The sequence below is a fragment of the Suricata suricatta genome, chromosome 5, assembly GCF_006229205.1.
Source record: "Suricata suricatta isolate VVHF042 chromosome 5, meerkat_22Aug2017_6uvM2_HiC, whole genome shotgun sequence".
NCBI classification, from domain to species: Eukaryota; Metazoa; Chordata; class Mammalia; order Carnivora; family Herpestidae; genus Suricata; species Suricata suricatta.
In genome coordinates, this window is record NC_043704.1 from 58,520,344 (window position 1) to 58,545,433 (window position 25,090).

The following is a 25,090-nucleotide window of genomic DNA, read 5'->3' on the forward strand; positions in this document are numbered from 1 at the left end:
TATATATATATATATATATATATATATATATATATATATATGCCAGGCATGTAGTATGTGGATGATAAGTATTAAATGCATGCATGAAAAATCTCTAGTGGAAAATTTTACACCACAAATACTATTTCAGATATAGGACTATTTATTATTGTATTTGTTTGGTTGCTTTTTACCTTAAAGATGTTTAAAACGTATTACTATGCATGACTTCAAGCACAGAAAAGTAAAGAGAATAGTACAGCGAACTCTCATGTAACCCTTTACTCCGCTTCAACAACTATCAACTCACGGCCATCACCCTTGCTCTGTAAATACACAAGAAACTCCCCCTACCCTCACCGGATTATTTTAAAGCACATCCCAGATATGATGAATTGCTTTTAAAGACTAAAAATCATTTTTACTATGGAAAATGCTAACAAAATGATATGCTGGAACTGACAGTTTCTTTTCTGTGTGTTTTTTCAATGCAGCTGGGCTTCGGTCTGATTACTCTTCAACCATAGGAGCAGGTAAATAAATTATGACACATAGTTTCTCCTCCACTGCCTCTAAATTAGTATCCTTTTTGGCTATAGTTTTCTTTTTCAAATGGTGGTATTTGTTAGTCCTCTTTCAGTCGCCAGTATGTAACTGGGACATACGGAGAGATTGTGCTGGCTTCAGGCATGTTTGGGGCCAGATTCTTAAATAAAATCTATCAGGACTCAGCATCTCTGCTTTTCCCTGCTGAAGCTTCATCAAGTGCATTCTAATGCAGTGTCATAAATGTCAGCAAAAGATCCAAGCTTATAATATATTAGTAACAGCAACGGTAGAACAAAAAAAAAAAAACCCTGCACAACTTTCCCGATAGTTTTTGTGGAAGTCCTGGTGCTGTACTTACTGTCTCAGATTGGCTGGCATGCCCGGTTTTGAACCAGCTTCTCTTATTCTGATTGGCTGGTCTGGGTCATGTGCCCAGCTCTGGACATACAAGTGAGCTCAGCCCCAACCAAACCACATAATCAGAGTGCAGATATTTTCTCAGAGTAAGATATGGGTGCTGCTACCAGAAGAAAGGGGAGCGGACTCAGGCTGGTAAAAACGGCAGATGTCCTGCCTTGTGGGACTGCTCCTCGCTCTTCTATAGCGATGTCTAGAAAGGCCATTTCCGAAGCGAAACAAAATTAAGTGCTGTCTCCACAGACAAAGGCTGCTCTCAGGACTTCTATGCAGATCATCTGTCTCTTCGCTACCCTCTGGAGATTTCTGCAACCTCGGGGAGGCTGATGTGCCACTTCAAGCTGGTGGCCGTGGTGGGCTACCTGATTCGTCTCTCGGTAGAGTCCGTCCAGATCGAAGCTGACAACTGTGTCACCGACTCCCTGACCATTTATGACTCCCTCATGCCAATCTGGAGCACCGTCTTGTACAGGTACTCTGGTCAGCCAGTGAAAAGACCTTTTACAGTGTCTACCTTTGTCAGTATCGTGTTTCCCTTAGACTTTTAAAACTATTTCTGTGTGTACTGAGATCAAAGACTGCCCCATGCCTTACCGAGCATGCCCTGTGTTAGCCAGAGCCTATCAGACACACTGCTTGCTTTTTACCTGTAACATACAACAGTCAAAATCAGTGGAGCAGGAATTTCAGCCACTTTTTGGAATATTTCTGAAATATAACAGATTTTTTTTTTGTTTAACTTTACTTTTATTGCAATCGCTCTCATTGGAGTGTGAGAATAAGTACTCTATGATGATTACGTAGCATTAGTAAAACAAACATTTTCTCCCTTATAAAGAGAACACAATGTTCTTTGTGAAAGTGATGTCAAATCAGTGAAAACAGTATCAGTATTTCACAATCCCATTACCCAGAACAACTGTCTATTATGTTTTTGCAAATATTTTCATTCATATATAGATATGTAATTGCACACTTATACATATACATATGCTAATATTTTTATGTGCCAGTAGACATATTTTTGAGTGCTTAATATCTTAATAATGATAGTTATACTTTATTAAAAATGTACTATTTGTTACTGTGCATTAATTATTAAGTGCATTATTATTTTTAATAGTGCTTATGTATGAATAAAACAATGTTTTATGTATATATGTAGGTATGTATGAACTTATATTTTGGAATTTATATTTTGCATGTTAAAAATTTGAACACTGTAAAATGGTACATGGTGAAACGTAGGTTTGTCACTGGCTCCCATTCCTCAGTCATTATTACTGCTTCTCTTCATCCTTCCAGACATATTGTGCTATTATCTCATTTAATCTTCACTAAAATGCTATGAGGAGTGTGCCATAGTCATTACTATCGTTTTTATGGCAGGGGACCTGGCATTTATGAAGATTTTTTACTCAAGAGTCTTTCAGCCTGTTAAGTGATGGAGCTGAGTTCTGAATCCCATTTTCCTTAGAGCTAAGCTCATAACTGTAGCCATTTAAATGGCTGTTTATGCCTTGTTTGTTCTCAAGGAGGGTCCAGTGATGGCCATCAGGAAAATTCTGTGGTAGTACTAGGCAAAAGTTTCCCTACCTTTATCAGTTCCCCTCCATCGTGCCCTGTGGCCTCTAATTGATGACGATCTGGCTGGCAGAGTCAGACTAACCAGAACTGTGTAGAGGACCCAGGAGATGTGTGGAATTAGTGGTGGAGAGAGGCTCACTCCCCAATAACCTACTATTCATATACTTTTGTTCTGTTATCTGGTTTCAGAATTTGTGAACCCACAAGAACGATAATGTCCTTTGTTTCCACAAATAATCTCATGTTGGTGGCATTTAAGTCTCCTCAGATACGGAGGCTATCAGGAATCCGGGCATTTTTCGAGGTCATTCCAGAACAAAGTAAGTCTTTCCTAATTGAAAAACATCACCTTGAAAAATATGTGGTATGATACTTCAGTCTTTTCTCTCCTTAGGCTGTGTTGTAGTACTAGCTGCATTAGTCAGGGACCTTGACTCAGGGTCCAGTCAGAGGAGAGAGATCATAGTATTTAAACTGAGAATTTAACGTGAAGAACAACTAACTCGGTATAAAGGTGTTAGCTAGCTAACTCAAACGGGGAAAAGAAAACTGTAAGGTATTATGTAGATAATAAATACATGCAGGAAGCAATCGCCACCCCATAGGTCTGGGGGAACAAGGGAAAGCGGCCAGAATGATGACAATTTACAGTGTGGAGGAGGGGTCTGTGGCCTGAAACTCAGACTTCTGAGGAATGGGGTGCCAGGCTGGTGCTGCTGTCTCTGAGTTCAGAGGCAGGTGTTCATGGACTTGGGACCCAGACTGTGGAGGAGCGGGTACCAGAGAGTTGACAGCCGCGGCTGGTATCCACTTTTGCAATAAAGTGGAAGTTGGGAAAACTGCTAACTGGATTCAACTCGGCTACAGGGACAAAGTATAGCTGCATGAGAGGGTGGGAAGCGCGATCCTTGGGGGGGCTGACACTCCCAGGAAGAGGAAAGGAAATACACAGGAAGCCCCATTCTTCCTCCTCCAGTCTTCTAGCGCCCTCTATTGACACACCCTAGTTGGAAGCCAAGTGGCAAAAGGGAGAAGGGATTTGCAGAGTGCCCGCCATGGCTTCCCGGAACAGAGTAGAGAGTAGAGACGGGTGGGTACAGAGCTGAGTGACAATAGCTCAGTACCTAGCCCGGGGAGAGGGGGCTGTCTTTCGTGAATTCTCCTTAATAGCAGTGCATGGGAATGCCATCCTAGAAGGTGCAGGTGAAGTAACACCAAGATTTAATGAGCAAAAAATGACCCAGCTCCCTTTCATTCTTCTCTTTTTCATGTGGGTTGATGAAGTGAAACAACACAAGACTAAATAAAAAGAGCCTTCACTGAAACTTCAGTCTTTTTGTAATATGTGTTGCCTTGTAGCTGGTCGGATCTTACAGATGGTGTCCTGGTAATTTCTCTATGAGCACCAAAGGGGCAAAAGGATCAGAATGACAGATATGGGTGAGGAGGACAGTGGATTTGGCCTAAGTTAGATGGTCACAGCTCCACAGGTCCATCTACATTTTAAGGCAGTGGCTTATTTTGATAGGTTTTCTCTGTCAAATTATTACAAAACTAAATGTAAAATTGATTTATTAAACAAAATTGAACAAAATTGAGATGTTGTGCGTTGAAAATTATATCCAGCTCCAAAGATTAAAAATATGATTGTCTCAGAAATATTGTGAAAAAACATTTATTAAGTATGTACTACATGCCAGGGATGATTCCAGGTGTAAGGGAAAGAGTAGCAAACAAAATAGATAAAAAAACCAATACTCTGTAGGAAATTACATTTTAGCAGATGGATGACAATACAGTAAGAATAGACATTTAGAGGGGGCACCTGGGTGGCTCAGTCAGTTGACTGTTTGACCGGCTCAGGACATGATCTCACGGTTCATGGTTTCAAGCCCCACATTGGGCTGCGTTGACTCAGAGCCTGGAGCCTCCTTTGGATTATGTGTCTTCTTTCTCTGTTCCTTCCCAGCTCATGCTCTTACTCTCTCTCCCTGTCAAAAATGTAAAATAATAATAATAAAAAAGAATAGACATTTAGATTGTTTTATACAAACAGGACAACATGTTGTGTAAACTGGGTGTATTTCTTCAGGAACAAATATACACTAATTTAAACAAGTAAGCTCAGATTTAAAAAATATATTTAAACTGTTTTTAAAGAGAGTAATAGCATCCTCTAGATCTGTAGTCAAAATACATGATCTGAAAACAAAGATAGAATTCGAACAAGAAGTTTAGCTATATATCTGTATGCTACTATTTCTTTTTGGAAAAATTAGCTTAAATTTCAAAAACCATCTAAGCTTGTTGATCAGGGAGTGTGCATTTGTAGTTTAAGAAATGAATGCAGTGCATTTCCCATAATCGCACAAACACAAATCATTGTCTATTACTGGATATTTTTTTCAGAGTGTGAAAACACAGTATTGGTCAAAGAAATCACCGGCTTCGAAGGGAAAGTTTCAAGTCCATATTACCCAAGCTACTATCCTCCGAAATGCAAGTGTACCTGGAAATTTCAGGTAACCTAGTTTTACCACTATTTTAGAAAAGTATTGTTATCTTATGTTTAGTAACTATTTATTTTTAAATTTAATTACCTTTATTTTTTTTACTACAAAAAGAATATTAGTTAATTTTATAATACTTAAACCATAATCAAATATTTTACCTAGAACATGAAAATTCCTTATAATTTCAACCCTCTGCCCATACATTAACTGTTCTTTGCAGAAGGGCTTATTTTTCCAATTGTTATTTTGTTTGTTTGTATTTAAAAAAAATACAAAGACAGGGGCACCTGGTGGCTCAGTCAGTTAAGCGTCCAACTTCAGCTCAAGCCATGATCTCACAGTTCGGGCCCCACGTTGGGCTCTGTGTTGACAGCTGGGGGCCTGGAGCCTGCTTCTGATTCTGTGTGTCCCTCTCTCTCTGCCCTTCCCCATACTCTCACTCTTTCTCTCTCTCCCTCAAAAATAAATAAACATCATAAAAAAATTTTTAATGCAAAGACATTGTTACAGGATTAATTTGGGTTTTTTGTTTTGTTTTGTTTTACTATGGTAGAACTCACCAATGTTTACTTATTTCACTATCAGCATTATAGTAAGAATAATAAAGAAATAATAAATTGAACTAGGCCATGTATATTTCAGTTGTGTAAGCAAACCAAGATGTAAATTTATATGAAATATATATATATCTGGTCCTTATCAGAGAATTCCATCCTTTTATTCAATTTTTTGTCTTTAAAATTTTAGCCTATGACTCTTTTTCTTTCTCCAACTTTAATGTCTTGTGGAGGGTCATAGGCTCTTTCAGCTTATATGTATAAAATCATTTTTGTGGGACATAGCAAGTCGATGTAATTGGCAAGCAGTTGATGTTTGCATTCATTCAACATGTTATTATTAACTGCCTACTATGTGTCAGACACTGGGATCCATGATATCTGACATGGAGCTTAGCATACATTAGGGGAAGACAGGCAACCAAAACGTGTGAGTTACACGGTGCCATGGAGAACAAAGCGGGGATGGGGGCTCTATACCTGAGTGGGTGGTCAGGAGTATGAAGGATAGGTCAGGAGTTTGTTGCCTTACATAGCATGGTGAGGGAAAGCCTCCCCAACAAGGGCACATTTGCACAGAAGCCTGAGAGAGATGAGGGAACTAACTGTACCCGTTTCTAGGATAAGTATTGTCAGCACAGTCAACGGGTGAGGCAAAGGCCCTGAGGCAGAAGTGTGCTTGCTGTATATGTAATTAGTGCACAAAGAGTTAAATTTTTTTTTTAATGTTTATTTCTTTATTTTGAGAGAGAGAGGGAGAGCACGAGCCAGGGAGAGTCAGAGAGGGACACAGAGAACCCCCAGCAGGCTCCGTGCTGTTAGCACAGAGCCCAACGTTCATGAACCATGAGATCATGACCTGTGCTGAAACCAAGAGTCAGATGCTTAACCGACTGAGCCACCCAGGTGCCCCAAAGAGTTAAATATTTTTAATAATTTTATTACACCCAAATGTGTACTTAGTCTCAGTGACCTAATAGCATACATCCTTAAAGTATTTTTTAAAAAATCATTGTTGCAAACTTTTCCAAAATAACTAAAATGCAAAGGTTCTGGACTCGCTCACCACCAGACTCTTAATGCCTCATCAGGGCAGCAGAATCTCAGTACCTCAAGTAACTCTCACAACTTGGGGAAGGAAGAGGAGAGACCTCAAATTTGTCTCTTCCATCTGTCCAAAAAGCAGATGTATCTTTTTTATGGCATCCAGAACAAGAACGGCACCATTCCCCAAGGCTCTGTCAAATGTTTGAAATTCTTTTGAGGTGAAATAAATGGGATCTTATAATAAACCATAAACTCTACAGTGAGGAGCCCGAGTCACTGCTCTAGTCAGAGTGTAAATTAGAATATCCAATTCTGCTTCACTAGGGGCTGAGGGTTAGAAAAGCTGAGTAAAAGAGAATTCTTAATAAGGAAAAAAGCATGCCATTGGGAGAGTGGATAATGGGAGAGGGAAGACAGGAAATTTTAGGGACAGACTCAGTGGGTGACACCATTTCCCAGAGGTCAAGGCTGCTCCTCCTCAGCATGGAGGTTAAATAAAGTTGTTCCTTTCTCAGACCACTTTGAATAGCCACCCAAAATTGTGTGATTGCATATTTCTGCAAATGGAAATCATGTAAAAAAAATCACCTCTAAAGTAGCTTTGAATTTATTACAAACAACTAGGAAGAATGACCTAAGTGATAAAAATATTGACTCAAGTCATGATAAAACAATAAAACGTTTAATACACAATCTATTATCCTCCATCCTTCTTAGCGCCTGGTTGGATTTCCAAATGTAACTGAAGAGCAATCAATCCCTTTCACAAACTCACTTTCAGCTGAGTGTTTTCTCTTCTTTCTTTTTAAGTATTTATTTATTTTTAAGACAGAGAGGAGACAGAGCATGAGCAGAGGAGAGGCAGAGAGAGAGGAAGACATGAAATCCAAAGCAGGCTCTAGGCTCTGAGCTGTCAGCACAGAGCCAGATGCGGGGCTTGAACCCATGAACCATGAGATCATGACCTGAGCTGAAGTCCAAAGCTCAACCAGCTGAGCCACCCAGGCACCCCTCAGCTGAGTTTTTAAAGTCTCATTTACCTGAGCAGGATTAACTCCCACTCCAACTTAAAGTTCCTTTCATTCTTCTCCCAAGAATAAACAAATATTTACTCAATGTCAGTTTCAGGCACATAACCACTGTGCAGGAGGAAGGTATGGTGAAATAAGAAAAAGCAGAAAGGGATATTGAGGTTTATAACAGGTCACCTGCATTTCTTTAGGGCACACACATTTTTATTTGCTCTTAAAACATATCTCTGACATAAGAGAGAGACGCTGGTCACATTTTATGGATAAGGAAATAGAACTGGCGGCAAGCCATCTGCCAGAGGTTACTCAAATAGAAAGTGACCCAGGCAGCATTAAAAGGAATCATGTGCCCCTTCATCAGTAAATTCAGCACCCCCTCCTTTTCTAGGTTCCTAAAGTTCAGCTTCCCTATGTTTCATACCTTATTTTAATATTTACCTTTCTGCCTTTCTTCTTTTTGTTTTTCAACTAATGCATTTGGTACGGAATCTTGGGAGACAAACGTGGAGTGGGGTTTTGAATTGTTATATCACCAGTGCCATCAGCCTAGCACCCACCAGTTTAGATGAATCCCACATAAGCAGAGTCCTGTGGGCCATGTAAATTCACCTCCTCTTATCACTTAGGAAATCCCTTTTCCCTGCTTCTGTGGCGAGCATCTAACCACGGAAGTTTCCAGTGCCCGTGGGAGATGGGTTGAGTTGTAGGTATAGAACCACTGGAGAGTGAGAGGTGACAAGTATAAAGCAAGTTCTGCATCCTGTCGCTGTTGCTGACTAGAGAAATATTTCAACACAGCAGGTCTAGATCAGGAGAATTTCTCCCTGTATTTGGTAAAAGTTCCCAAAGCAAAGGCGGGGTTGGGCAGTGGGAACAGCGAATACAGGACATAGAAAGAAATAGCATACTTAGCTGTATTTAATTTTTGTCCCTTTGTTGAGCAAAAATGCTCCGGGTGCTTTGTGGAACTGCACTGCATTCCCCCCTTGTCAAGCTGGTGAATATCAGTAGTGCCTCTAGGCCGATCTGGGCTCAAGCATAGACTTGTGTGCAATTCTGTGTCAGTGGAATCTGGTGTGCAAGAGGACTGACTTCCTTTCTCTGTGGGGAGGCTTTGGAGATGGGGGGGGTGCATATAAATCTTTACTTTGGAGCAAGGGAACACAGTGAAAATGCCCATGTCAGTTTCCTGTGGAGGGTTCCATTGGAATATATTCTTATGCTAGAATATTACAGGAATTACTCTAGATGCTTATTATCTCTCAGTTATTTTTAGCATGAAGCAACAGTTAGATGGCAAGACTGGGGGGGGAAATCGATGTATGTTCTCAGAAGCCCTTGGCTTGTGCCACACCCAAGACAATTCCGTTCCCATGATCCCTCACTGTCCGTGTTCGCGGTGGCCTGATACACTGAGAAAAAGGGGACCTTCAGAAAAATGCAGGGTAACATTGGGAATGTCACTTATTTGGGGTTAGTCTTGACTTCTTCTGTAAAATAGGACTCAAATACATCACAAATACAAATGACACCACTACAACACTAAATGTCGGAGCAATAAGTATAAGTGGTTAAAATTAATTTCTTTAAGAAAAAAAAAGGAGGGGCACCTGGGTGGCTCCGTCGGTTAAGCGTTTGACTTTCTCAGCTGGGGTCATGAACCCCACATCGGGCCCTGGGCTGACCGCTCAGAGCCTGGAACCTGCTTCGGGTTGTGTGCCTCCCTCTCTCTCTGCCCCTCCCTGCTTGCCCTCTGTCTCTCTCTCTCAAAAATAAACATTAATTTTTTTTTTTAATTTAAAAACTCAAATCATGACATAACCAACAAAATGTGTGTGTATGTCACATAATGCCATAAAGAGGTCAGCTGTGTGTGTGTGTGCATTCACATGGGCATGTGCAACCTCTTTCTTGTTTGCTCTGGTCTCAGTAGACCTGGGAGTGACTTAGCAACTGGCTTCAAGAATACCCGGATTTAATATGAAGACGATGCGGATTCATTTCTCTTTTATCTAAGTAATCTGAAGGGTGCTTTCAAATGAGTTATGCCATTGTTACTGAAGGAGGAAACTGTGCATTCATTAACCAGTGGGTGTTTTCAAAGTTAAGCTCGTTTACAAGGTGGAAACTGACCCCTAGAGATAATCTAATGTGTGCCATGTTACCCAGCTCACCCTAAACTGGGGCCTTAGGGAGGCTCCCTCGCCCTGGGCCACCCACTTCCCTCTCTATTATGCTCTCCTCATTCTGGCTTATTGCAGGGGAGGGGGCACCGGTCTAGCCCACCAGAGGCCATAGCGTTGCAGGATTTTTTCCCACAATACCCAGGACTCATCGTCTCACCACTTGGAAGAGGGAAGAGGTGGACACAAAATGAGCAGCAGGCAAAAGTTTATTAGAATATAAGGTTAGAAAGGAAGAGTAGTAGGAAAGCTCTCTTTAAGGAGAGGGGACGTTTGAAAGTGAACAACTGAGGACTATAGAAGGGTCCTTGTTTCCTGAGGTTCTGGTCAGCCCTTCCCCTTCCCTTTCCCCTTGTTCCTTCTTCCGGTCCCACCCTTTTTGGCCAGATCACTCTAGGTGCTGGGTTGTCCGTTCCTGGAGGGCTCGTTTTCATTGTATGCGAGGTGGCCGATGGCCATACTTAGGTCTTTTGTCAAATTCCTGAGGGAACCTGAAGGGGAGTAGGTGGTGTCAGTTAAGAGGAACCTTGTGCCTGAGGGGGGTTTGCTGTGGTCAGACACTCCCAACGTTGTTCCAAAATATGTGTTTTTCCCCACGCAGGGACCTCAGGTCGTATTCTTTCCCTCTCTGCCTACTGAATCCCATCTTCTATGTAATAGGGCACAAAGAATAAAATGGCCTAAAAGCAGCAAGCCGAGGGAATGAGTTCCCAGTGAGGAAACTTAGGCTGAAACATGTCCTTCAACTGAAACATTTTTCTGACTGAATGTTTGTTTTTCACAGACTTCCCTGCCAACACTTGGCATAGCACTGAAATTCCATAACTATTCAATAACCAAGAAGAGTGTGAAAGGCTGTGACCATGGATGGTGGGAAATTAATGAACACATGTAAGTGGGTTCCAAACGTAAGGAGTCTGTTGAAAGGCCTTACCTAAAGGTTCAAGACCTTGGATTCCTTGCCCCCCAAAGAGTTTGCACTTAACTATTTACAGATAGGGAAATTGAAGGATACAGGAGTTAAATAACTTGCTCAAGGTCACTCAGCTCCTATGTGATTAAGCCAGGATTCAAATCCATGTCTTGTGGCTCCCATGTCCTTGCTGGGCCACCGTTCTTTGCTTCTGGGCTGTGACTGTGCATACTCTATACTTTACAAAAATACCTTGGTTCAAAGATTCCTTTCTTCTTGACTCTGCCTTGACATCCCAGTAAGATTCATCTTTGCAAGAAAGCTCTAGGAAATGCTAATGGAGAGCACCAATAAAATCACTATGAGACACAAATAACAGTGATCATATTTTTCGAACACAAGAATCTGATCCCAAGATGACCAACTGGAGTAGACTGAGGCCCCAAGAGATTAACGTGGATGCCAGGTGCCTCCCAGAGCCTGGCTTCCACTTGGCCAAGTGCCCACCTACCTGTAGCTGTTATCACTTCCTCTGTTCCAGGAGTCAGCCTACCAGCCCATCAGGGCCCGAACTTTAACCTACTGCAAAACATTCTTCCTAAAATATAAAGGAACACTTTGCTCTTTTGAACCTTAAAATCATGGGCTACCTCTCTGGTCCTCCCATAGAATGCCAGCATCTGATCCATGGAACTTTCGTGGCTTCCAAGTGCTTCGGGAGCCAGGAGTAATTGACATTCACAGATTCCAGTCCTCAACTGGTGTGTTTGCTGTTCCCCTTTGAGACCTTGCAGGCTTCACCCTGGGAAAAATCTTTGCCTCCACAGAGCAGAGACCTAACTTATCGTGGACCCCCAGGGTTATAATATTTCATGTTCTACTAACCACAGTGCTCATAGAAATAGAATTCCTAACAGGAGGAACATTTTCTCTTAGGACAAGAGGTAAAAAAAAGTCAAGGTAAGGAGATATTGCAGTCAGACATTACTACTTTGAAACTTTGCCAAAGACAAGCCTCAAAGCGCACCCCAGTTTTCACTTTAGCTTGAAAAAATATTGCATGCACTTTACTTTAACGTTTCTAGGATTCTTTGCATATTTTCAGCCTCAGCTCATGGATTACACTCTGCTCTAGAGATAGGTTTGTGGGCAAAAGCAGGCAATTCTTATTGTTACATGGTTATTTATGCAAAAAAAAGAGAAGACCTGTATTTCTTCTGTTTATAAGCGTTTGTGAGGAAAACAACAGGTAAGAGTAATGGTACTGTGGTTGTATTTAGCAGAGTAGAAAACTGAAGGGACAGAAGTTACTCAATCACAGTGACTTTGCATAGAATGGATAACTACTGTTAGCTCCGTCCCAAGCATCCCCTCTTGGGAAGCCCCAAGTACCTAAGTAGTAGTGAGTTCACTGTCAGTGGGAGTGCAGCCGGCACACCCTCTTCCCTGACTCTTGTCTCCTCAGGTACTGTGGCTCCCACATGGATCACCAGACGATTTTCCGAGTGCCCAGCCCGCTCGCTCACATTCAGCTGCAGTGCAGTTCAAGGCTTTCGGACAGGCCATTTCTGGTGGAATATGGCAGTTACAACATTAGTCAACGTAAGCCTGGGATTAGCCCTTCAGAAAATCTAAATAAATAGTTAAACAGAGGCTAAGACTTTATAACTCTAAAACTTGAGAAATTATGGAATAAAAATTGATGGATTTATGAGGCGCCTGGGTGGGTAAGTGTCTGACTTCGGCTCAGGTCATAATCTAATGGTTTGTGGGCCTGAGCTTCCCTCCCGTCCCCACATTGGGCTCTGTGCTCACAGAATGGACCCTGCTTGAGATTCTCTGCCCCTCTCCCACTCTCTCTCTCAATATAAATAAATAAATAAACTTTAAAAACAGATTTATTTCTGCTATTTACTATTATACATTATAGGAATACACAAATAAATATATTATAAATGTGTGTTGTATAAAATGTATAATAAAAATACATAAAATTATGTATTTATTACTGCTATAGTTTAAATTATAGAAGAAATAATAGAATTATTTGTTACAATTGAAGAATAGTTTCTTACATTATTTCTGAAGTATGGGACATGTTTGGGTTTTTTTAAATCATTTTATAACATTTATTTATTTTCAAGAAACAGAGAGAGATAGTGTACAAGCAAGGGAGGGGCAGAGAAAGAGGGAGACACAGAATCTGAAGCAGGCTCAGAGATCTGAACTGTTAGCACAGAACCTGACTGGGCACATGACTTGAGCCTAAGTCAAATTCTCAACTGACTGAGCCACTTAGGTGCCCCTTCTTCTCTTTTTTTTTAATGTTTATTTTGAGAGCGAGAGAGAGTACATGCACACATAAGCAGTGGAGCAGCAAAGAGAGAGAAAGGAGAGAGAATTCCAAGCAGTCTCTGCGCCATCAGCACCAAGACTCAGGTGGAGCTCAAATTCATGAACTGTGAGATCATGACCTGAGCCAACATCAAGAGCCAGACGTTCAGCTGAATGAGCCACCCAGGAGCAACCCCCGTCCTTTTTTTAAATGGAGACGTCTATTTCTTAATGTATTGTTCTTGCTCATAAATCTTTGCAAATATGGTGTTAATGCCAACATTTGGTGGATCACAGGGCAACTGTTGTGCCTCACTTTGGTCCATGACCCGTAGGGACGGCTGGCACTCAAGGAGAGTTCGAATATCAGCTCTCACAATGTTGCACTTCACACCAAGAACCACTGGAACACTGGCCAGGAAGTGGTCAGGAGGAAGAGCAGTGTTTGAGGGAAGTCTTCAGAGCTGGAGAGAGTAGATGTTGACTCAGGAAATTTTAAAAGGGGACAAATAAGGGCTAGCCATTTAGAAGTCCATGAGGATCAGACTGACAGAAAGCTCATTTAGAACCTTCTTTGCCAATATGCGTGCTTCTGGATCTGAAGTATTACACTTCTGAATATCAGAATACTACAATTTTCAGCAAGAATATAGGTAAATAGTCATGGTATCTTTTAAAAATTTTTAATGTTCATTTATTTTTGAGAGAGAGAGAGAGACATAGTGTGAGTGGGGAAGGGGCAGAGAGAGGAAGACACAGAATCTGACAAAGGCTCCAGGTTCTGAGCTGTCAACATACAGGGCTCGGACTTGTGAACTGCGAGATCATGACCTGAGCTGAAGTCAGGCACTTAACCCATTGAGATACCCAGGTGCTCCATGAGCCTTCTTACTTTTAATTGTTTCTTCAACCTATGAATATATATATATTTTTAAATTTTTTTAACATTTATTGAGAGACAGAGCATGAGTGGGGGAGGGGCAGAGAGAGGGAGAGAGAGAGAGACATAGAATCTGAAGCAGGCTTCAGGCTCTGAGCGGTAAGCACAGAGCCCTATGCAGGACTCAAACCCATGGACTGTGAGATCATGACCTGAGCCGATGTTGGACGCTTAACCAACTCAGCTACCCAGGCACCCCAAACCATGAATATTTTCTAGAAACTCTCCATCCTGTCCCAGTGAAATAGTGGTGGATCTGAGCATGCATTTTCCCCCATTCTTTTGCACAAGGAGTGTCTTCATCAACTCCGGCTACTCTACCACAGACTGGATAGCTTATAAAAAACAGAAGTTATTTCTTACAGTTCTGGAGGCTGGAAATCTGAGATCAGGATGCCAGCATGGTCAGGCAAAGGCTCTCTTTGGGTCACAGACTTGTATCCTGATGTGTGGAAAAGGGTGAGGGAGCTCTGCGGGGCCTCTTTTATAAGGACATTAATCTTATTCATGAGGCCTCTGCCTTCAATACTTAATCGCCTCCCTGAGGCCCTAGTTCCTATCATAATGGACATTAGGATATCAACATATGAAGTTGTGGGGACCATAAACATTCAGACCATAGCAGCGAAGGAGGATTTAGTATTTCTAATATATTTAGCTATATGCTCAGGATTTATGATTCAAGATCAGGCAGGGAATGCATCTTTGGTGAGCAGCCTAGTTGAAGTGGACTGGGAGGTAGAAGGCAGGAGTCCTGAGTTTTGAAGCCAGTCCCTAATCTCTGCAGGTCCAAGTGTCTAAGATTAATGGTTACTAATATACTTGAGAACAGAGGTCACTTGATAATGGAATTAAGAGCAGATTCCTCAGAATAATGCATCTGATCATACAGGATTCAGAGATACCAGAAGGCCATTTATAACTCCCTGGGGAGTCTAAAGACTGCATGTTAAGTGTGCTGGACTCTAAAGTATCTTCCAGCTTTTGCTTTCTCTAAGTCAATGACAAATCCAGATTTGTGGATCTGAGTCAACAATGGAGGTAGTAGAAGTTTGATTGTACATGTGACCTGGATGCAGTGTTGACTCAGAGCTTCCAGTGCATTAGTTTACTTTCTTTGCTCTCCTAAATTCACCTCTTTTGTCTTTTAGTTACCACCTATAGCTTGATCTGATAGAGCAATTATGTAATTACTATCGCTACATTGTCAATTCCTTAACCATCTGAACATCATCGTTCTTTGTGAATGTGCTCTGACGACTTTTAGGGACTCACACAAGATTTTCTGTGTTTTATCATCTCTAGCCTGTCCTGTTGGATCTTTTAGATGCTCCTCTGGTTTCTGTGTCCCTCAGGCACAGCGATGTGATGGAGTAAATGACTGCTTTGATGAAAGTGATGAGCTTTTCTGTGGTGGGTATTCAAGTTTTACTATGGCTTTCTTATGATGAAATAACATTTCTGGGCCATTGTATCTACTGGCATATATCGTGGGTCTTTGTAGCTATTATCTGTCGCTGCATAACAAGCAACCCCAAAACTCAGTTGCTTACAACAATCATTTATACTGGCCATGCATCAAAGGGTTGTTTAAGATATGACACGTCTAGCCTGGGCTCAGCTGGGTGGTTCTGCATTGAGCAGTAGGTCCTCATAAATTTGGTTCATTCCAGGTTGGGGTTGGGTCTACTCCTCAAGGCTCTTTTCCTTACTGAACTGTTGGGCTAGCCATGGCAGGGTAGAGGTAAAAAACAGGTGAGAAAAAACACATGGCTCTTCTTAGGTTCTGGGCTTGGAATTGGCACGCTATTATGTTATATTCCATCAGCCAAAGTGAGTCATATAGCTAAGGCCATAGTCAAGGGTAAGGCAAGTTTATACTGCACACTTTGGGGCCTTGGTAAGGATTAGGGGTGTATAATACTACCACAGGGAATGAGAATCTGTGGTCATTAATTCAATCAACCACAATCTTAAACTGGTAATCCTAGTTTAAAGGGTAGATCTTTTATGTCGAGAGAAGTTCAGAATCTGCAGAGAAGTAAACTCTTTGGACATAATGATTTATGGAGCATAGTTGTTGTGAATGAATGAATTATTATTATTACTATAATTACCAGTATTGTTTGCATCAGCATTACATCTGCTGTGACTATGGGGTAGGGTATTGGGTATTCTTATTTTGGACAGATACTCTCTTTCTGGTTTTTCTTACTATTTGCATATCATTCTTGACTCTACCTCCAGTTCCAGGCAGTAATATGGGGAGGATAATTCCCCGGACCATATGACACCATTGGCAACACTTTCTCCTAAGGATCCAGAGCATAATTCAAATACAAGTGTGATGGTGAAGCTATTTAATTTCTTTCATATTCTCGGAAAAATGTTACAGTTACTATAATATAACTCACTGAAAAACATATTCATGAAAAATAACCCATGCTTCTATACTTTTTTTGTTTTTTGACAAAACAAAATAAAAGTCTCTTAACTTATGGTTCATTGACCTTTCCAATCTACAGGGTTTACTGTTGCTTAGGAAAATAAATCCTGGCCATTATATAGTGATTGAGGTTGCTGGTATTTTTGTACATTATTATAGTTTCCTGCTATGATGCTTCAAACAGAAGTGATTATTGTTACTTTATAAGAAGGACTGTTTTTGGTAATCATTTATCACATGTGATGATCACAATAATCACAATGATTATTTACCACTGTGCCATTTTGGAAACGATTCTCTAGAAGTCAGCTAGGTACTCCTGGGAGCTCTGGGAGCTATTTCAGGATAGTAGTATCCTCCCTTGCTTCCCCCCGCCCCCAACAAGAGAGGCTGCTGGAAATACAGGAGCAGACAACGAAAATGATCACTTTGCAGAAACCCGGAAATGTCTAAGGAATCATACCTTCAGAGAGTGCTTGTTAATATAACTGTGCCTGTCACTTGTCCAAAGGCAATTCATGAAAATATTCCAAAGAAGAACGATTGTGATAGATTGACGATGCTGTTTCTTAATTCAGGAAATGGATTACTCAGGGCAAAATCTTTTTTTTTTTTTTTTTTTTTTAAATTTTAGAGAGTGAGAAGCCACAAGGGTAGGAGAGGGGGCAGAGAGAGAAGGAGAGCGGGGAGAGAAGGTTAAGCATGCTCCATGCTCAGCATGGAGCCCAAGACAGGGATTGATCCCAGGACCCGGGACTCATGATCTGAGTGGAAATCAAGAGTCAGATGCTCAACTGACTGAACCACCCAGGTGCCCCAGGGCAAAACGATTTTAACAAGAGTTTTCCTTACACACAGATTATAAGCCTATTGTCTTTTAAGATCTCACATTCATTAATCTAGGTAACAAACCTTTAATGAGCACCTACTTTGTAGTCAGGGACTTGAGGTGCAGAGATGAATAAAACAAAACCCCTTAATCTAAGGACACTCCCATTTTGTTTGGAAAGATACACAAACTCAATTTAGATAATACCTTATGACTTTGGCTGTCCTTCCAAGAAAATCTCAGGAGGCATTTAATTATAATCAGGTAAACAAAATGGCAGAGTTTAACACATTTATGCAAAAGCAAAACCCCAATCTGACAAACTCAAAGCATTAGGAATTACAGCAAAATCTCAACCTCTACTTTTTCATGCAGGTGTCAATTTTGAGGAAAACACACTTTTTGTTTTATGTAAGTCATCTGAACCATTGGCCGCATCGGAGGGGCGCTGCTGGGACTCAAAGGCCGGCTGGTGTTCCAGGCTCGTGAGCTTTCTGTCTGTTCTCATTCTAGTGACTCTTAAACCTGCCTGCAACGCCAGCTCCTTCAGGCGACATGGCCCTCTGGTCTGTGATGGCTACAGGGACTGTGAGGATGGTCAGGATGAGCAGAACTGCACTCAAAGTGAGGGAGCGTCCTCTGCCCCGCGATGTGTTTCCGTAAACTCTTCCAAGTCAGAACCGAAATGCCCCCGCGGGGTTCGGCCAATTGATTTGCCCCAGTTTTCCCAGGATCTACCCTGTTCCCAGGGAATCCTCTTGGCCTCAGGCAAAAGGGGAGAGTTGGTCGCACTAACTGGGGTTGGGTATGTGTATTGTGTGTGTGTGTGTGTGTGTTGTGTGTGTGTGTGCGTTGAGTGAATATGGGGAGATTTTCATTGCTTACTTGCTTTTTTATTTTTTTAAACTTTAAAAAAATTTTAATGTTTTATTTTTAAGAGAGAGAGACACAGAGTGCAAATGGGGGAGGGGCAGAGAGACAATCTGAAGCAGGCTCCAGTTTCTGAGCTGTCAGTACAGAGCCCAATGCAAGGGCTTGAACTCACAAACCTTGAGATCATGACTGAGCCGAAATCGAACACCCAGGCCCCTCACTTACTTGCTTTTAATGCTGTTTGAGACTAACAGAGACTGAGGATGTGATATGGTGGGACCTGCCAGTCCCGCGATGGGACATGCTGTATTCTAGCCCCTGCTGAAACACATTATCGCGAGAGTTGTGAACACAGGTGCTGTGATTCACAGAGCCCGCCCATTTTCCCCCTACTGGTATAAAAGGATTGAATATAGTATTGATTTGTGCTCAGACTTTTCTTGGAGAACAAGACAAAATAATTAATAGCAAAGAGGCCATGGCCTTAAGCTACTGATACAGCCAACTGCTTTGCATCTCACCTCTAGTGGAAGAAAGGAGAGGCCATCGGATTGCTTGTCATCAGGTGTGCCTGCCTTCCTCTACGGAGATGAGGGGACTGGTCACTGTTAGGGTAGCTCCATCACCCTCTGTCAGATTTCCCAGAGCAGCCAACACCTATGTCATGGCTACACCATCCTTGCAGGATTGAGCCGAGTGTCATTCACTCAAGTCTGTTTCTGGGCTGGAAAAACTTCTTCCCTCTTCTGTTCATTTTTAGGCATTCCATGTAACAACAGGACTTTTAAGTGTGGCAATGACATTTGCTTTAGGAAACAAAACGCACAATGTGATGGGACTGTGGATTGCCCAGATGGAAGCGATGAACAAGGCTGCAGTGAGTAGAAATATGTTCCTTCTGACTCCCTGTATTCCTTCCTCAGTTCACCAGTTTTTCATGTGCATGCCCTTCTTGGTGTAAATCGCCCTGGCAAAAGTTGCCACGGTTTGGGGGAGAATAACGAATATTGTTAAACAGCATCTGAAATGGTTTTTCAAAATTAAAAATTCTGGGGCTGCCTAGGTGGCTCAGTCAGTTAAGCCTTGGACTCTTGATTTTGGCTCAGGTCATAATCTTACAGTTTGTGGGATCGAGCCTCACATCAGGCTCTGTGCAGACAGCACACAGCCTGCTTGGGATTCTCTCTCTCTCTCTCTCTCTCTCTCTCTCTCTCTCTCTCTCTCTCTCTCTCTCTCTTTCACTCTCTCTCTCTTTCCCTCTGCCCCTGCCCTGCTTACACATGCTTTCTCACATGCCCTTTATCTCTCTAAATAAATAAATAAATAAACTAAAAACCATTCTAAAGTGGATTCTATCTGCTTTCTTAATAACGTGCATTAAAGCACCAGATATTTATAATGAGAACTTTCACATTCTAAGAATTCTAATCAAGGGAGAAGTTCCTAAATAATAAAAAAATCCATTAGAAAAGAAATAGATATGGGAACACAGCGGATGACTGTTATTTAAGCCTTATGTTATGATCGGTGCCAAGTGCTGCTTCTTTCTTTAGCTATGACCTGAGAACTGTAATCTGCCATATGTGGTCCCTAATTGTCCAGGCAGCAACATGTTAACTATGCATTGTTATCAAAACTGTTTACACTGGAAAATAATTGCTCTGATCACTAGTTTTCCTTAGCAGGTTTCATTTGTCTTGGACTGAGAAATTCACTCCCAAATACTTCCTCTCAAATCAGCATCACTCCAAAGCCACTCTCAAATTCTATTGCCTTCGAACTAACCTTTTCCTCTCTAGTCTAAGCCCCATGGCTATTGTTCATATCCGGGCAGCCGTTGCTAACAAGTCCCGTCCTCCTGTCATGTGATTTATTATATGGAGACATTCCTGGCCTGTTTTCCGGAAGGAGGGAGTGGTTTATTGGTGCCTGTTCTCTAGATAAGCAAGAGGTTTCAAATTGCTTGCCTGGTACATCGGTTCCCAATGTAGCGCTACACCTGACCTAATTTCTGGTTTTTCTTCCAAGTCTGCTTTTAAATCACGTGAGCCTTCCTTTCCTAAAGGCTGCAGCAGGAGTTCCTCCACTGTCCACCGCATCATTGGGGGAACTGACACCCAGGAAGGGGGCTGGCCTTGGCAAGTCAGCCTCCACTTTGTGGGATCTGCCTACTGCGGAGCCTCGGTCATCTCCAGGGAGTGGCTTCTTTCTGCGGCCCACTGTTTCCATGGAAACAGGTAGGGCATCTCGGTTCTTACTCTGTGATGGCACCTCTTATCACAGTCCACACATCTGCCCTCAAGTTGTGGAAGGATGCTGCCCCTGGAGACAGCCCATCAATTCAAATGGTGTGTGTGGTGTGTGTGTGTGTGTGTGTGTGTGTGTGTGTGTGTGTGCATGTGTAGGAGCGGGGCATGGGCATTGGACTTGGCATAGGCAATATGGTGGTTGGCGAGAGGGTTCCCACACCACCAAGCTATTCTGTGCCATCAGCCAAGTGAGTGTCTTACAATCTTACCTATTAGATAGGGACAGATTAAACTGGTTAATACCTAGAAGGCTGTCCCCTCCTCCCCTACTTCAGCCAGTGGTAAGACCAGGCTGTCACCAACACTTCGGGCCCACTGGCTATAGACTGGAGGTTCCAGGCATGCGTTCCTTTCTTTGATTGATTTGCTAGAGCAGTTCATAGAACCCAAAGGAACATTTTACTTTCTAGATCACTGTAAAAGGGCATAACTTCAGGGACAAGCGGATGGAAGAGATGCTCAGGGCAGCGTTTAGGGAAAGGGGGAGGGGTGCACCGTTCTCCCTGAATCTCCAAATATTCACCTACCCGGAAGCTCTCTGAACCCTGTCCTTTTGAGCATTGAGTATTTATAGAGGCTTCATTACAAAGGCGTGACTGATGACATCATTTGTCGTTGGTGATGGATTCAACCTCCAGCCCCTCCCCCCCCACCCCACATTGGGACTGGAAGTTCCAACCCTCCAATCACAGTGTTAGTTCTCAGCAACCAGCTCCCAGCCTTAGGTGGGGTCCACCTCGTTAACGTAACAACAGAACAAAAGACAGCTTTGTGACTATTCACTAAGCAAACTCCAAGGGTTTTTAGGAGCTCTCTGCCAAAATAAGATGAAGATCAAATAGAGTATAATCTTGGATTGTGAGTAACTGGTTCTGCAGGTGTTCACAAGAAAACATTTCTAATAAATTTTTTAAATTCACCATTAAACTTTTTAAATGTTTATTCTTTTTTAAATTTTTAATGTTTGTTTATTTTTGAGAGACAGAGCATGAGCGGGGGAGGGACAGAGAGAGGGAGACACAGAATCCAAAGCAGACTCCAGGCTGTGAGCTGCCAGCACAGAGACTGATGCGGGGCTGGGACTCATGAACCTTGAGATCATGACCTGAGATGAAGTCAGGCATTTAACCGACCGAGCCACCCCGGTGGCCTTCTAATACATTTTAACTTGATAACTGAGTAGTATCTTGCAATAGAGCAGTGAGCAGTATGTGATACCAAACATCACATGATCACAACTGGACCAATGGTTTTTCTCTCTCTCCCTCTTTCTCTGCCAGATTGTGGGTAATCATCTCCCATGCTCAGATGCTCTGTCTTAGGCCATGGTGATTTTTCATAACATTGGAAGGTGCTCACAACTGGCATTAGTGTATTTTTTGTCACTTCAAAGAACCTATGGACATTCCTTTGTTTTTCCATATGAGAGAAAACCTTAGGAATGCTTTGCTTCATTCTAGGCCAGGCTGCCTGCAGATAGAGACCCTTTCCTCTGCTGCCTTATTGCTAACTACATTAAGTTTAGTAGATGATAAGAGTTTATTAATACTGTATTCAGCATACACAGCTGGCCCCATACAGAGAAAGATTCCATTGAGCCAATAGAGAGCAGTGATTCGGTTAGTGACAGTGAAAGTCGTCCTACACAATAACCCGCCTCTCTCTTGTATCCCTCACACCAGCCATGAAGGTTTTTAAAGGTAAGTGCAGGTAAATTTGTTTGGAGTTACAATTCTGGAAGGGCTGACAGAGAGTAGGGCTCCTGTGAATGCTCATGCTTGAGCAGTTATAGCTGTGACCTTTAAGTCTTCTGGCAGATGACAAGAAGAATGTCATTAAATTCCTGCTTATAGCATGTTGATTTCTTTCTCTCTCTTTTTTTCTACAGTTATTTATTTTTGAGAGACAGAGAGAGACAGAGCATGAACAGGGGAGGGGCAGAGAGAGGGAGACACAGAATCTGAAGCAGGCTCCAGGCTCTGACCTAGTTTTTAGCACAGAACCCGTTGCAGGGCTCGAACCCATGAATTATGAGATCATGACCTGAGGCAAAGTCGGACACTCAACCAACTGAGCCACCCAGGCACCCCAGCACGTTGATTTCTAAACTATATGGGAATTAATATCATTCGAATTTGGCAAGAAGATCCCCAGACCACTGTCTTACTGGCCCTGTCAGTCCCCAGCAAATGCCTTTGTCAGCAGGAAGAGGAAGAATGTCACAACATAATTCCATCCACTCATGTTCTTCTCCTGTGTGTGGTTCACAAGTTATCGGGTCACAGAATTTCCAGCAATTCTTTAGGATGCGTGATGGGATTGTCTGGAACACAGAGACCATGCACCACCCCCATGACATCTTATATCATTTGGTTTTACCAGAAGACAAGGGAGGCTTGGAAAAGTGCTTTTTACCGTGTCGGTGGACAGAGCCAGGGACTATACGGTAGGGTCTGAAAGGCAGGCCTCCTTTCCTCAGCCCTCATCTGTCTGCAGACCGATTCTATCCAAACCATGTATGGACCTTCAAGCCACTGAGCTGTGCTCCCTTCCTTTTCCGCCAGGCTGTCAGACCCCACACCATGGACTGCTCATCTTGGAATGTTTGTGCAGGGGAATGCCAAGTTTGTCTCCTCGGTAAAAAGAATCGTGGTCCATGAGTACTATAACAGTCAGACCTTCGACTATGATATCGCCCTGCTACAGCTCAGTACGGCCTGGCCTGAGACCCTGAAACAGCTCATTCAACCAATATGCATTCCTCCTGCTGGCCAGAAAGTGCGTGGTGGCGAGAAGTGCTGGGTAACTGGCTGGGGCCGAAGGCACGAAGCAGGTGTGTATGTGAATGGATGGTCATGACCTCTTCTTCCAGATAATCCAGATAATACCAGCTTTTGCTGATATAATGCTATGGGGTTCACAGAGAATTAAAATATATATATATATATATATATATATATATATATATAAACTTTATTTATTTATTTGAGAGAGAGAGAGAGAGAGAGAAAGAGAGAGAGCGCGCACAAGCAAGTAAAGGGCAGAGAGGAGAGACAGAATCCCAAGCAGGCTCCTCACCATGGGTGCAGCAGAGCCTGATGTGGGGCTCGAACCCACAAACTGTGAGATCATGACCTGAGCTGACATCAAGAGTCGGATGCTTAACCAACTGAGCCACCCAGATGCCCCAAAGAGAGGGGTTTTGTATATGGTCTCATTTGAGCCTCCTGATGATTCTGAGAAGTAGAAGGAGGAAGGTGTTACTATTCCTGTTTGGTGGTGTTCTTCCCTTATCCCAAAAGAAGCAAGACCCACCTCGTAAGGGAGGATGGTCTATGAGCAAGGCAAGATTGGATAGATAGTATGGGCCCCTTTCAAACTTGGAGGGGCTTGCTAGGTTTCCCACTGTACAAGATCAGTTCCTCTTTACTTTGAGGTTCCCTTTCATTCAAAGAAGTGATTCCTTTTCTTAAAGAAGAGAAGATACCCCCATTCACACACCCCCCCTGCCCCTCCACCCTATTGTATCAACTCACCAGGCTGCTGTCTTGAAGACTATGCAAGTATGTCCCTCACAAGGGTAAGTCTGCCAGGGGACTGAGAGTCAGGGCTGAAAACCAGCCTGTGTCAGCTCCCCAGACGGCTCACTCAGTCCTGAGGGTCACAGCAGCCTAGAATCGGCCCACCCAGAGGGGATGCCTCTTTACAATTCAATCACCAGAGCAGACATCTTTATCATTATGCACCAAGGTCAGATTGGCAGGGAAGTCCTTACATCTGCTCTGGCCAAGGTTTTTCATGGTCTGGGATTCATGGTTGATTCTGAATACATACCGAGGGGAAGAAGCCACAGCTTTGCACACACCTTCCCAGAGGTTAGGGCTAACACTTTCCCTTAGCAACCACGCATCTGATTCCTCCGCAGCCATTGCCAAATCTTGACTCTTACCCTTAGCCTTGTCTTGACACTCTCCAAAGATGCACTGTGGGCAGCTGCCTTCCTTTAGTTAATGCAGTCACAGTGGCCTGCTGGGATCTCAGGGTCCTAACGAGGGAGGGCAGCTAAGCCTGGCTCGAACACCTGTAATCTATCAGGACTGTGCTCAGGGCTTTAACTTCATTATTCTGTATCACAGGAGGGAAGAGTCTATTCAACCAGCTTATCATGAGACATTTCCTTTATAAGCATGAGTGTACACGTGTTTATTTTTCTGAATCATCTTAGCCCGACAGATTAAAGTGAAAGGACCCTAGCCAGACCGATGTGTTTTTATGGTTCCCAGAAGTCTCCCACATATCAGTTTGTGTTGGTCCACTTAAGGGGTGGGCCTCTCGACGCACGAGTGTTGGTAACTGCTATGACTCATGGTCCTGCCAAAAGCAGGACGTACATGGCTCAGGGGCGCAGGTGACTGAGTCTGACCTTGGGTCAGAATCCTCTCTGTTAAGTTTGGTGAGTTCCTTGTACATTTTCGATATTAGCCCTTTATCTGATATGTCATTTGCAACTATCTTTTCCCATTCTGTCGGTTGCCTATTAGTTTTCTTGATTGTTTCCTTTGCCTTGCAGAAGCTTTTTATCT

The 25,090-nt window shown here is 42.6% G+C and overlaps 1 protein-coding gene across 1 annotated transcript in view; it reads left to right on the forward strand.

Annotated features, from left to right (window-relative positions):
• TMPRSS7 (transmembrane serine protease 7) overlaps positions 1-25,090 on the forward strand; it is a 37,043-nt gene that overhangs the window by 5,112 nt on the left and 6,841 nt on the right. The window contains exons 4-14 of the mRNA XM_029938708.1: positions 474-512; positions 1,189-1,417; positions 2,722-2,852; positions 4,942-5,054; positions 10,648-10,754; positions 12,242-12,378; positions 15,356-15,463; positions 17,839-17,949; positions 18,959-19,075; positions 20,264-20,435; positions 23,072-23,340. Coding sequence (XP_029794568.1) covers positions 474-512; positions 1,189-1,417; positions 2,722-2,852; positions 4,942-5,054; positions 10,648-10,754; positions 12,242-12,378; positions 15,356-15,463; positions 17,839-17,949; positions 18,959-19,075; positions 20,264-20,435; positions 23,072-23,340 — 1,533 coding nt within the window. The remainder of the gene's footprint in view (positions 1-473; positions 513-1,188; positions 1,418-2,721; positions 2,853-4,941; positions 5,055-10,647; positions 10,755-12,241; positions 12,379-15,355; positions 15,464-17,838; positions 17,950-18,958; positions 19,076-20,263; positions 20,436-23,071; positions 23,341-25,090) is intronic.